Here is a 13,120-nt window from a genome sequence, read left to right as displayed (position 1 = left end):
ATCTTCCGAGTTTCTAAGAGACAGAAGTTGAGTGTTAATCTTGGTTTTGATACTGTCTCTTGGAAAAGTAATGTCATGGTTTTTTTCTGTGTTTTTATATTGCAGAAAAATCTGCTAGAGGTTGAAAAGAAACTGAAAGGTTTAAAGCCTGTATCTGAGACTCAAGGCAAAGGAAAAAGGATACTTATTCAAGACATAGAGGATTCAGAAAGTGATGAAGAAAGAGGTGAAAATACAGTTGAATGTGAAAGAAGCAGTGGAAATAAAAGTAATGTCAGGTTACTTTCTATTTACTTTCAATCTGAGAAAAAAATCTTTGCCTTTGTTATTGCTATCTTTATTCACACAATTCATCCATATTTGCTTGCAAAGAATTTTGCCTGTTTGAAGACTAAAATTGCACTCACTACTTAAATTTGAGTGAAATCTAGAATTAAGTTTTATTACACATCTTTGGAATTATTTCTAGAAGGGGTATAATGGATAGATGGAAAATATTGCTATAAATCACCTAATTCCCTGAGTTCTGTGTAATTTTATACCTATCCTTTGGTGTGGACCCAGTTGGGAATGTTCTCGGGTATTAGAGAACACTGTGTGTTCCTTAGCTCTTTCTCTCACACAGGTCTCCTGCCTTCCCATCATTGCATTTTTCTTCTGCATGTTTCTTCCCGTAACTGGATCAGAGGGTGTAAAAATAACCAAATGGCATGTAATTTGGTTATTTTGCTGCTGTTTGTTTTGAAATCTATCAATCTTTGTTTGTTTGTTTGTTTAACCTAACAGATCATCTAGTCTGAAAGTATGTATTAGAGGTGAACAATATGTAATTCTTGTACTGTATATAGTTTCCAAGCAGCTGAATGCAGCTCCTGTTCCTGGATTAGTGTGTGAATAACTGCAAGACTGCTGAGATGAAGCTACTGGTATAATCAGAATATATGACTTGGAGGAGGAAGGGAAGCAATAGGTGCTACTGAGGCTTGCACTGGCAGGTTGTTTTTAGATTCAGCTGCATGTCTGGGCTCCGGCCTTCGACAGAGTGACATCCTTAGGTTGATTCCCACCCTTTCTCCTTTCTGTTGGTTCTTTAAGGTAATGTGGCTTGACAACTGTGACTTCTGTGTTTTCTGTTGTCGATGTAGCTCTTTATCTTGAAATTAAATCAGTGTGTGGCTTTTACAGGTTAATTGTAAATATTAAACTGTGCATGTGTGAGTTAATAATGCCTTATTTGCAAAGAAATTTAAGGAAAATATATTTTTCAAAATCAGTAGGTATCTACTAAGTCACCTCAGCTAAAACCCTGGAAGACGGATCATGTCCTTAGTCTTAAATACTAGTTAATTTGGGGCTGCTTTCATTGGGAGCGTTCAGATGACTAAGTGCCTTCTAGCTCCATAGGAAGACTCCCATTCTGTTGATGAAAGGTTAGGCCTTTAAACAGGGGATTGCCAACTGACGTAAATGTCGCATGTGTTCATGTAGGTATTTCTGAGATTTAGGAGACAAGCACCTTCATATATTACTCTGTTTTCAAGTACAACTAGAAGCAAATACAAACTCAGTTCAGTTATTGAATAAATCTGGTATGTTCCATGAACCTAACAGCACTAAATAGACTAAACGTCTTATCTGTCTTTTTTATACATCTAGTCATGTAGTCACAGTCAGTCCAGTAGTCCATGTAGTCCAGTCATGTAGTCACACTGATTTCACATTCTAGTTGGTAAGCGTTGTGCATTCCTACTAAACTTATAGCATGGAGATTGGAAGAAAAACAACAAAATATTTTTGTTTTCCTCAGCTCTGAAAAGTTGATTTCTCAGACAAAACAGTATATATAAAGACTGTAGTCTCTCTTCATCTGTGTAACTGAGAGAAAAAGTAAATCCTTTCTGTACAATAGAAATGGAAAATTGCTTATGTCTTAAGACTGTAAAAACTAGCAGACACTGTAAAAACTAAAGGTCTTGTATGTATTTGACAAAGCGCCTGATATTTTGACATGTTTATAGAAGTCATACAGTGATAAATACGGTTTAAAGATAAATGTATTTTAAGTAGCCCTTTTAATTCATAAAAATTTGCTGACCATATAAAAAAAAAGGAAAAAGAAAAATTATTATTAAAATTTAATCTGTGGAAATTTGGACCATTCCAGTTGTCTTCATATATAGCCAGTCCAGTGTGGATAAAAGACTTGGAAATGTTTCCTGGCTTCATAATAAATGAATTAACTGTGAATTGAACTTAGATACTTTTCATTCTGCCACCATTATTTTTGTGCCATGCTTCTGGAGAATAAAAACTTCGTATAGTTGGAAACTACTTTCAAATGAAAGACAATGTCATCCATTAAAAAACCCCAAACAAATATTCCTTTTGGAGTATTCAGTAGCTTTTGTTTAATGACATTCCTTCCAATTTAAGTTTGCTATTTTAATGGTAACATGAATTAAAATTCTTGCTAGTTTGTATTTACTGTCATTCTAGTCAAAATCCTGCCCACACTTTTCACTTTTTTTACTTTAATTTTCAGTAACTTTTCTTTGGAATTTATGATCTATCCAGAGGGGTTTTTTGGGGTTGGTTTTTTTTTGAAGAAAATTTTGTAAGTGCTTTTTTTTTATTTATTTTTTTTTTTCCCTATGACAAGCCCAGAATATTGCTTTCATTAATATATTTCTCTGCAGCGACCAATACAAGAGTAGCGGTTATGTTATTAAGAGCGAACGTGAAAAACAGAATGAGATTTGAGAAATATATATCTGAGCAATTTTGTGCATGGTGTTCACTCAGTTCAGAAATACTTAGGCAGTTAGCATAACCTGACAGCTAAACCCATTGACTATAACTACTCGTATTATCAGGAGGGCTCCAAAGGCTATAAATGTCCCCTGTCCATCCAGGATCAGTTCTGTGCACTTCATCTTCAGGAAATTTTCTGCTGTGTTCAGAAAGTGATGTTCATATTAATGACATTCACGTCATTACCTGTCATTATTCACACATTATCGACTTTTCTGTGGCTCAGAAAGTTGGGCTGTGCTTCTAGAGTGTTTCACTGCCTTTTCTAAAATCTTGTCAAATTGCCTGTTTGTCCATGATATTTAAAATGTTGGTTTTTTTTTCCCTTTATTTTGCTAGAAGGTGTACAGAGTATTGTCTGGTTTCGTGGATGTAAAGCAAAAAGTATTTTAGCATGTATCCTAAGGAAATTACTGTGATACTATCACTGGCTTCGCTCATTGGCCTAGCTAGCTTTTCTCCCCTCATCCTCTCAACCAAATAGACTTTAAACCTTTTTGGCATATTGGGCACTGCCTAACTGCATGGATGGATGTACGTCTCAAATAGAAATATTTAAGTTTTATAAAGAGTCTGTGTGAGTAGAATAGATGTATGCTATCATTGTTCCCACTGTGTAGTATGAACTTATTATTAAACATGCTATTTCAAGACAGAGGCCAGAGCTAGGAAGGACAGTTGGAGCTTTTGTCTATTAGGCACAAGAGAATCAACTGTTTTTAAACCTCTTATGTTTTGCTATTCTTTTCAGTTTGATTTCAGTAGCATGTTGTGCCTTAAAAAAATAATTCTGTAATTTGGAACAACCTGGAATTCATCCATATTAAATCAACTTCGTAAGTTTAGTTTGAATTATTGGAAGTGTCACTGCAATATACAAAGGCATGAAAAAATGCTGTTGGACAGATGAACACATCAAGTTAAGGGAAGGTGAAATCCCAGCACCCCAGAATACCAAACACAGAGTTGCCTTTGTGTGACTGGTACTATCAATAGTCAGGCATTCTGCAGAAATCTGTATTTGAATACTGTGGTGGCAATCTGGTAGGAATTCAGGTGAAGAAGGAATATATATGTTAATATCTGATACTCTTATTGTATGATTTTTCTGAATTAAACTAGTAATAAAGAATAGTGAAAGTTGAATCATCAGGATTATTTGTAAAAGGCTTTTTGACACTATGTTTAAATGAAACCTCTTTGAGAATGATTTATAAGCTTTTATGCCTCTTATGTTGTATTTGAGAGTTTTGACGTGTGCACCATTACTGGTTTCTTAGCAGTGTGTTTTAATTTTAACATGCAAGCGTTTTGATTTGGTCACGGAAAATCGAAGTACCAATACTGCAACAGCCAGTATGTAAAGAGTTAATTTCAAGGTGAACTCTGTACCACTCTGACACCACAGAACAGGGGTTCATAGTGTGCCCGGTGAGGGGAAATTACATTTCATAGTAATACCTTCTCAGTAATAATTGCAAGTTAGTTGTAAGTAGGAAATTTATCTGTGTTTTTGAAAGTGTTTTCTAAGGCAAATAAATCTTTATAACACTAGGATGCCTGAAGGATTTGGTCTTTAGCTGTGCACCCCTCTTTTGCCAGGACGATAGTTTCTCCTGATGATGCAAGCTCTAACTCAGCTCATTAACTTCCTTGTAGGAATTGGCGTGCCAGTCGGAGGAGAGGCGGTAGCGGGAGAGGCTGCAATGGGCAACGCGCAGAGGAAGTTTCATAGCAAAGGAGGGGGCAGTAAGGCGGAGGACAGGGAGACACAGAAGCAGAAGGAATCCACTGAGAGCAGATTAAAAAAAGGCACATCAGAGAAAAATACACAGAGGCAGTTGTCAGACTGTGAAGGTGAAGTTAATGGCTGTTTACACAGTGATCAAAAAAGTGAAAGTCCTGAAGCTGAGGAGGTCTCCGGATCGCTTGAATCAGGGTCTCGGTCGGCTGGTGGTGGCAATTCCATGTCACTTCCTCCTGCTGCAGCAAAACTAAAAAGTGAAGGAAATGAGTTATTTAAGAGTGGGCAGTTTGGAGAAGCTGTGTTCAAATACTCGGAAGCAATTGAGTATGTCAATGGTCTAGGTGAGTGTAATACCTTATACTTAAATCTAGGGTTGTTGTCTAGATTATTTAAAGGGAATACAAATGAACTAACCTAGCCTAACCCTGGATTTTTGGCAAGAGTTACTGAGCAGTAAATTCTTCGTGATTTCAGTGAAGGACAGTTTACATGACACAAAATAGAAGATTATGACTGAAACAATACTTTTAACTTCCTAGGGCAGAGCTGTTTGTATTTATTTATGTGTTTGAATAATTACATATTCTAAGTGACGTGATAAAGGAAAGCTGCTTGCAGCTTTGCATTGTCAGCAAACTACATCACTGCAGTGTCACAGTATGTGAGTCTTTAATTTTTGAATGTCATTTTAGTAACCGTCTTTGATTTTAATTGTAACTTCTTCTAGGAGAACAGAGTCCAGATGATTTAAGTATCTTGTACTCAAACAGAGCAGCATGTTACCTCAAAGAAGGGAACTGCAGTGACTGCATTCAGGATTGTAACAGGTAAATTGCAACCTCCCATGTGGGCCAACAGCATTCCTGATGATGAGTAAACATTTTAACTGATATATTGTTATTGCAGTTTGACTTAGAACAGTCAGTAAAGACTGAGTCCCTAAATTTGATCCCTCTAAATAAGGGAGATCTTTGTCAGTTATGTAAACAATCACATGGAACCTAGGGACAGAGTAGCTTTTAACTTCCTGTCTTATGTGAGTGCAGTTGTTCGTTAGGCTTCTTGTGTATGCAGAAATGCGTATCAGGATTAAAACTTCTAAGACAAATGCAGGTTTATTTCAGTGATGCTCTGTAATAACTTATGTGCAGAAACTTCGTTAAGCCAGATGGTTATCACAGTGTTGGAGATTGCTTACAAGCATGTGCATGGTGTACATGTGTGTATTCTCTGTGTTTGGTTTGTTGTTTTGGTTTGGGTTTTTATTTAATACATACTTGTCATAGTTATAAACAGTAATTACAGCTGTTCAGGAATTGAGCTAAAATCCTTTCTGCTTATTGTGGCTTTTAAGGATACCAGATTTAGAGAAGATTAGACACCTTCAACAACTTTGAAACACTGCCTTCCACTAAATTATTAGTATATTTCTAGAAGTCTTTTTTTATATTTTCATAGTTAGGCTTAGTAAGACTGATGCTTAACATGCAAGAAAGGATCCCAAGGCAGTTAGAAATCATACTAATTAATAATTTTTTTTACAGCGTAACCCAACTGTTGCAAATCCCCCCAAAATAAAAAAAAAAAAAGTACTTTTGTATTAATTAAATTTTTGACTTACTGTATATATTCTGCCTGACAGAAAAGTTTTCTGAAAATGTAATCTGAAAAAAAAAAAAGAATGACTTGTTGTCCTGGGTTCAGCAGTAGCAGTCATTTTTCCCCTTCTTGGTAGCTGGTGCAGTGCAGTGTTTTGACTTTCAGCTTGGGAACAGAGCTGATAGGTGATGTTTTGGTTTGGCCAAGGACTTTGTGAGCCTCATGCTCTGCCAGGGAGGAAGGGGAGCCAGGAGGAAGCAGAGACAGGACAGCTGACCCAAACTGACCAAAGAGGTATTCCATACCACAGCACGTCATGCCCAGGATGTAACTGGGAGTTAGCTGGAAGGGCTGGGAGACTGCAGGGTTGGAGGAGGTATCGGTCGGAGCTTGGTCGGGCTGGGGGGGGCGAGGTGGTGAGATGATGTATTCTCTTCCCTTGTTATTTCCTTTATCATTATTATCATTGGTGGTAGCAGTAGTGATTTGTGTTATACCTTAGTTACTAAACTGTTCTTATCTCAACCTGTGGGAGTTGCATTCTTTTCGATTCTCCTCTCCGTCCCTCCGAGAGCAGGGGGAGGGCAAGAAAGGGGGGGGGAAGTGAGTGAACGAGTTACCTGACTGGGTTTAAACCTCGACACTTGTAAATATTTTGTTAAAATAGATGAAGGACCAAGCACAGCTGTCTGGTAAAACAAGGCATACTTAACAGCCATTGCATTTTTCAGGAGGTTTGAAGTATGTAAGACTTCAATTGAAATCAATAATAGGACAGGGGGTTTTGGATTCTTACCAGTTGGAAGCTTATTTTCTTACTGCGTAATGATAGTGTCCTTAATGTCATGCATATTTTACAGTTACACAAGGAGCCATGATGCCTAGTGAGCACAACAGAGGTAGAAGTAATTTAGACTGGGAAGCAGAACTGCAAAACTGCAAATACACAGGAACCGGGAAATGTCAATTAAATGTTCTCTAGGCAGCACAACACAAAGAATGATCTATGAATAGGTTACTTGATTTCAAAGTAAAAAGTGGTGTAGTGCTTATATTCATGGCATAAAAATAAGTACTGAACATTTTATCTTTTATTAAGTTCTGGCTATTTAGGGCTTAGAAGTGTATAAAACCCCCTCTGTTGGATCTTGATTTGTAGTGCCTTATGATTCTTACTACAGAGGTGAAATAGAGCTTCTATGCACTAATGTTAATTTATTTAGTACTGTAGTGTGGTTTGGTCCCTGGCTGTATAGTTGCATTCTACTCTGGAACTGTACTTTCCCATTCCCACAGATGCTGTTCTTCAGGCTGTGGCTTCCTCTAAATTTATTTATAGTTGTTGTTTTTTTTTTTCTTAATTCTTGATGTTAGGAACCTGAAATCACATCAATACTCTTCTGAGTTACAGAATGTCAAGCATTTTTGCAAAGGTTTGCAGGTGCTATGATGTTGTGTGCTGTTGTAATTTTCAAATGCATCCAGCAATTTGCAAATGCAATCCAACATAAAGACAAATGGAACAGTAGTGATATTTATGAAATGGAAATTGGAAATGTTTTTTCGAGTAATCTTTTTTCTCTAGCTTTAGGAGGAGTAATGGTGCAAAGCCAGTTCACAGAAAGGGCAGCCAGCAGCCTCCTGGGTTTCATATGAACAGGAGCACAGCCACTGGACTGAGGGAAGTGATTATCCCCTTGTACTCAGCCCTTGTTAGGCAATATCTAACTAAATTAGATGTTGTCTAACTGTGCTGGTTTTGAGCTTCACCAGTACAAGAAAGACAGTGATCAGCTGGAGTGAGTGAGTTCAATGAAGTGTCACTGAGGTGGTTGTGAACTCTGGAGCACTTGCCTGGAGAGGAGAGTCTGAGGGAGCTGGGTTTGTTCAGCTTAGAGAATGGCTTCTAGAGGTCCTAACAGCAGCCTAACAGTACCTATGAGGAGGGGTACCTGGAGGATGGATCCTGACTCACTCTGGCAGCAGCAGGACAAGAGTCAACAGGCAAAACCACAAGGTTCTGGCTTTGTTTTAGGAGAGATCTTTTCCCCATGAACAGTGTGGGGCATAGCAGCAGGTTGCTCAGAGATGTGCAGAGATTCCTTTAAAGGTTTTCAGGGCCTGACTGGATAAGGCCCTGAGCAACCTTGGCTGATCTCAGGGCTGACCCCACCTATAGCAGATGGTTGGACTAGGAGTCTCTCAGCTTGAATTACTTTACGATTCCGTAAAATCAAATTGGCTAGATGCATCTTAATTTCAGTATTTCAAAATTTGTATCTCTTCCTCTGTAGTAAGAATCACTGATTTATAGAAGTTAGTCTTTAATAAGTAAGGCCTTTGTGGACTGCTTCTTCATATTGCTGTAAAAGCACATGGTATTTGGGAGGCGTTATGGTTGCACACTGTCAGGAGTTGAGCTCAGTGTTGACTAGGCACACAATCAAAAAAGTAAACAGGCAAAAAACAGGCAAAACCAAAACAAAACAAAAAGTCAGAAATAGGTGCATATTCATGTCTTATTAAATGTATTTTTTACATGCACGCTTCCACGTAAGGAAGAAGGATGGAAAGTCATGTAGGCAAAAGCACCCTGTACTTGAAATCCCCATACATCTTGGCATTGAAAAGAAAGATAGGTTTTGACTTAAGAAAGTTAGCTTTTGCTCTTGAACAGCTACCATTCCATTAATCTTTTCTCTCTGCTAAAAGCAGTTTTCCAGATGGAAGATGGGGGTTTGAGTAGAGTAAGTTGTAAAAGCACTAACAATTTCAGAAATATGTGTCATTTGGAGTATTAATATAAACCACTTAGTGCCATTTTCCTTGCTTGTGTTAGTGTAAGACCCATCTGAAATAGCAAAGTTTTTGTGTATATCATAAAAGAATATTACTAATATTATTTCAGTTACTCTGTTTCAATCCTGCATTTTTCTTCTTTTCCTCCAGAGCTCTGGAGCTTCAGCCATTTTCCCTTAAGCCTCTTCTACGACGAGCAATGGCAAATGAGTGTATGGAGCGATATCGACAGGCATACATAGATTATAAAACAGTCCTACAAATAGACAGCAGCATCCAAGCAGCAAATGATAGTGCTAATAGGTAACTCCACTTACAAATCTCATATCAGTCCAAACAGAAAAGTAGAATTCAGTAGTGTTTGTTTTACACACACCCTCAGTTCAAAGTCAGGATCCTCACAAATAGTGTTATAACTAGAGGACTGGCTGTCTCATTTGTTTTCCTGTAGCTTCACAGTTTTCCTCTGCCAGCAGTAGGTCGCTTTCTGTTTTAAAAACATATTTTAAAGTTTTTTTTTCTGGCACTTCAACATGTTTTCTTTCTTTTATTTGATACCACATAAAGTAGTTCTTTAAGGTCCATATTTTTTATCTGACATTTCTGTTTCCTTTTCATATTAGCAGTCTTCCTCTGGCAGCTGGAGATGTGTGTTAAGTGTGAATTCTTCAGCATGCTGCAGTTATGGAAACACTGAGGGAGCTTGATACAGTGTTTGGCTGCAAAACTTAAAGGTGTAAAAAATAGGACTGAATATTATCTTAAACTGAAATGTTAATACTTCCAACATGAATTTTTGCTGCCAAGAGAGACTTCTCAATTTCTATAATTATATTTTAATAGTGTAAAATTGGTGTATACACACCATAGTGACTGTCTTATTAACCCATAGTAAGTATTTAAGTGCATGAATGATAGGTTTTTCCAATCCCTTTTCTTTCCTTTTTTTCTTTAATGGGTAAAAAAAAAAAAGTATTTATGAAAGTGTAACAGCCATTAATCGTTGAGCAGGAACCCACATGCATGCAAGTCTTAACAATGGAATCTAGTACCCTTTTAAGACAAAGTCATGAGCACTTACATTACGGCTTCATTAAAAAGTGGATAATATCTTTAAATTCTGCTTACTTGACCAGAGGTGGACATGATGACACTTTATCATCTCCTCTTAGAAAACTTATTTTTGATAGCAACAAATTGTTACTAATCTCCTATATCTGTCCCAGCAATGGAGCACTTGGATTGGTGGGATGCATAACTGCTTGTCCTTGTATCTGTGCGATTATTATACTTTCTTTTTTTAAAATCTTATTGGCTTATTTTATCTCCAGATACTCTTTTCATATTTCTTGACTTGTAACTTGCTTAGTAATAAGCTTATTTCCCTTTATTTCTCCTAACACTCTTCCTTTTCTCCTCTCTAGGCCTTCCTTATACTTTTAGCTTCACTGCTCATTACTCTTTCCTCCCTGGCAGCCCATCACCTTATTTCAGCTGCTTCTTCCTTCTCTTCTGCTGGTAATTCATTTTTGCTTGCAGATACTTAGTTTCTAAAGCATAGACCTCCCGCATAAGTGAACTTTTGCTATAATTTATTTTTTTTATATTTATGAATTAAGCTGAAATTGTTTCCCAAAGTATTATTTTCATTTCCAAAGAGACCTTTTTTAAAAATAAATGTTAACAAAAAATGCTATTTTCTCTACTGCCTTTTAATTTAAAGGGACAACCCCAAAACATAGTTCAATTTATTTTGTTTTTCATTATTTTAGGAATGTCAGGTCTTAACAACCTGTTTTTATTGGAGAATTTCTTTGTTTTTAATTTCTGGTGGGAAATTGGGTGGTGATGCTGAAGGAGAGGAAAAACTCATCATCCTACATGTGTCTGAGGGTGGGTTTGATAAATCATGTTAAGGCTTGTCCTTCTGTACTTGCCTAACTAAGCAGGCTTTCCAGAAATCTTAGAATGGAATGAGTGTTCAGTCTGATAGTTTTAATCTCACGTAAAAGACAAATATAATTTTTAATATAAACCCTTTACCTGGTTATTTTGCAATCAAAAGGAAATAATGATTATCATCAAATACTGTGGGATTCTTTCTGCTGATCTAATTCTAGATCAGTTTTTTTCTCAAACTTTTTAAGCCCATTGTGATAAATAGAGAAAAATTAAACAGTGGCAGCATGTTTTACTGTAGAACTCTTGGTTTACTTTGTGGGACTTTCTAAAAGACCAAAACTAAGCAAGAAAACTGGATTGGATCCTTTATACTCATTCTAGTTCATTCTTCATGTCACATTCTAGGTTAGTTCTTTTTTGGGGAGATGTGTATTCATACAGTGGTTTTTATACCTGTGTTAGATAGAAGTACACCTGATACACAGATTTCAGGTTTATTTGCTGTGGTATCATGTGACTTGACTTGCTACTCAATTCAGAATTTTTCTTTGTTAAAGTAGATATTAGACTTGTCCCCAGTTGAACTTGACTCTTAAGATCACTTTGAGATTAGAAGATGTTTACCCCACTGTTATTCTCATTCTCATAATTGATGAATATGTTTTGGGTTTTCTCTTGGTTTGGTTTTCTTTTTTTTAACATCACAGAAGTTGTAATGGAGCCATGAAATCTTATATGGCTTTAATCATTATATTGACTTAGGACTTATTCCAAAATGTATCACAGCAATGGGTAACTCCCACTTGAATGGATTTTGAATTGAACCTCTCATGTACAGAAATAGTTGACCTATATATACATGTACATATAATACATATATAGAAAATAATATATAATATATATGTTATATGTAATGCATACTATATAATGGCTAATACATAATGTATAATATATAAACATGTGTGTTGTAAATAGTTTTAATATATTTTATTATTTCCCATTTTTAAATGGGGATAAACAATGATTGATTGATAAATTTCTGGCTATTATTTAAAATGCAGCTTAATACCTACTTTGTGACCTGCACTGGTTATTTAGAAAACTGTTGTGTAAGAGATTTCATCTGATATTGGCAAATCTAGGTATTGTAATCTACACTTGTTACAAATAACCTCTATGAACAGGTGAGAAGAGTAAACAAAATAAATCTTTTTTCCGATTTATTTATAGCATGTGGTAGGCAGCATTTCAAGCTTAGTTGCAAAATCACTTGCTTAAATATTTACAGATCCTGCTGAACTCAGCTTCTTACCTTCTAAATGCTAACATAAATACTCTAAAAAGCAGAAAAAGTATAAATCTGAAACGAATGCAGCACCACCACTGACTGCTGTGACTTATGCTTCAGGATAAATGCTTGGTTAGTTTTTTTAAAATTGGAACATCGCATTATTTAATTTGGGTGTAAGTCATTGAAGTGTGAGTTAAATATGTGAAAAGTCATGTTGGTGGGACTTTTCTCTTCCAGAATAACGAAGGCATTAATAGATCAGGATGGTCCCAGTTGGAGGGAGAAACTGCCACCAATTCCAGTTGTACCAGTAGCTGCTCAGCTACACAGATGGGATGGAGGAAACTTTACTTCAGAAAATATGCCAAGATGTCCTACAGAGAGCAAAAGAGAACAGTTGTCGATGAATTGTACGTATAGCAAATGCATATATTTTGTGTGTGTATATATATATATATATACAAAAAAGGAAAATGACTTCTTGGCCTTTTGGCTAAAATCAAGTGTAGTATCTGTTCTTACCAGTTTAATGTCTGATATGATGAGAGGACTTCGCATTAAGTGACTTTTTGTCACTAGGAGTTGAAGCTGGAGCTTGCTCCTTTTTTTTGGACTTGATGACCTTAAAGATCTTTTCCAACCTAGCTGATTCTAAGAAAGATCCTAATTATAAAATGGAATAAGATTTAATAATGTCAAAGAAACTGCTTTAGAAAATATTTACCAGAGACCTTTGTGATAAACCAATTTAGGTGATTGTCATTTACATGATTTGGTTTCATGTGCTTCAGGGAGCCACAGGTATGATTTATTTTAATTTCTTTTAAATTTTTATTTTAATTTCTTTTTTTAAACTAAGTGATGTAGTTTGCAGCATGCAGTTTCCGAAGTTACATAAAACACATCAGAAATACTCATCATCAGTATACTGAGTCCTCTCACAAGTATCAGTGGTTTCCCTGACATCATAC

General features: G+C 36.3%; 1 protein-coding gene and 1 pseudogene across 2 annotated transcripts in view; both read left to right on the top strand.

Moving 5' to 3' along the window:
- The window catches only part of SPAG1 (sperm associated antigen 1), a 35,731-nt gene that overhangs the window by 11,984 nt on the left and 10,627 nt on the right, over positions 1 to 13,120 (top strand). For both annotated transcript variants that reach the window (XM_062627300.1, XM_062627301.1), the window contains 5 exons: positions 106 to 268; positions 4,471 to 4,899; positions 5,286 to 5,385; positions 9,107 to 9,259; positions 12,387 to 12,559. In XM_062627300.1, the coding sequence (XP_062483284.1) occupies positions 106 to 268; positions 4,471 to 4,899; positions 5,286 to 5,385; positions 9,107 to 9,259; positions 12,387 to 12,559 (1,018 nt within the window). The remainder of the gene's footprint in view (positions 1 to 105; positions 269 to 4,470; positions 4,900 to 5,285; positions 5,386 to 9,106; positions 9,260 to 12,386; positions 12,560 to 13,120) is intronic.
- On the top strand, positions 12,623 to 12,785 carry LOC134168053 (U2 spliceosomal RNA; annotated as a pseudogene).

This window comes from Pezoporus occidentalis, unplaced genomic scaffold (assembly GCF_034315485.1).
Source record: "Pezoporus occidentalis ecotype Australia unplaced genomic scaffold, CSIRO_AGI_Poc_V1 ctg3, whole genome shotgun sequence".
In the NCBI taxonomy this organism is placed as follows: domain Eukaryota; kingdom Metazoa; phylum Chordata; class Aves; order Psittaciformes; family Psittacidae; genus Pezoporus; species Pezoporus occidentalis.
The sequence above is the reverse complement of the archived record's forward strand: the minus strand, read 5'-3'. Positions and strand labels throughout refer to the sequence as shown.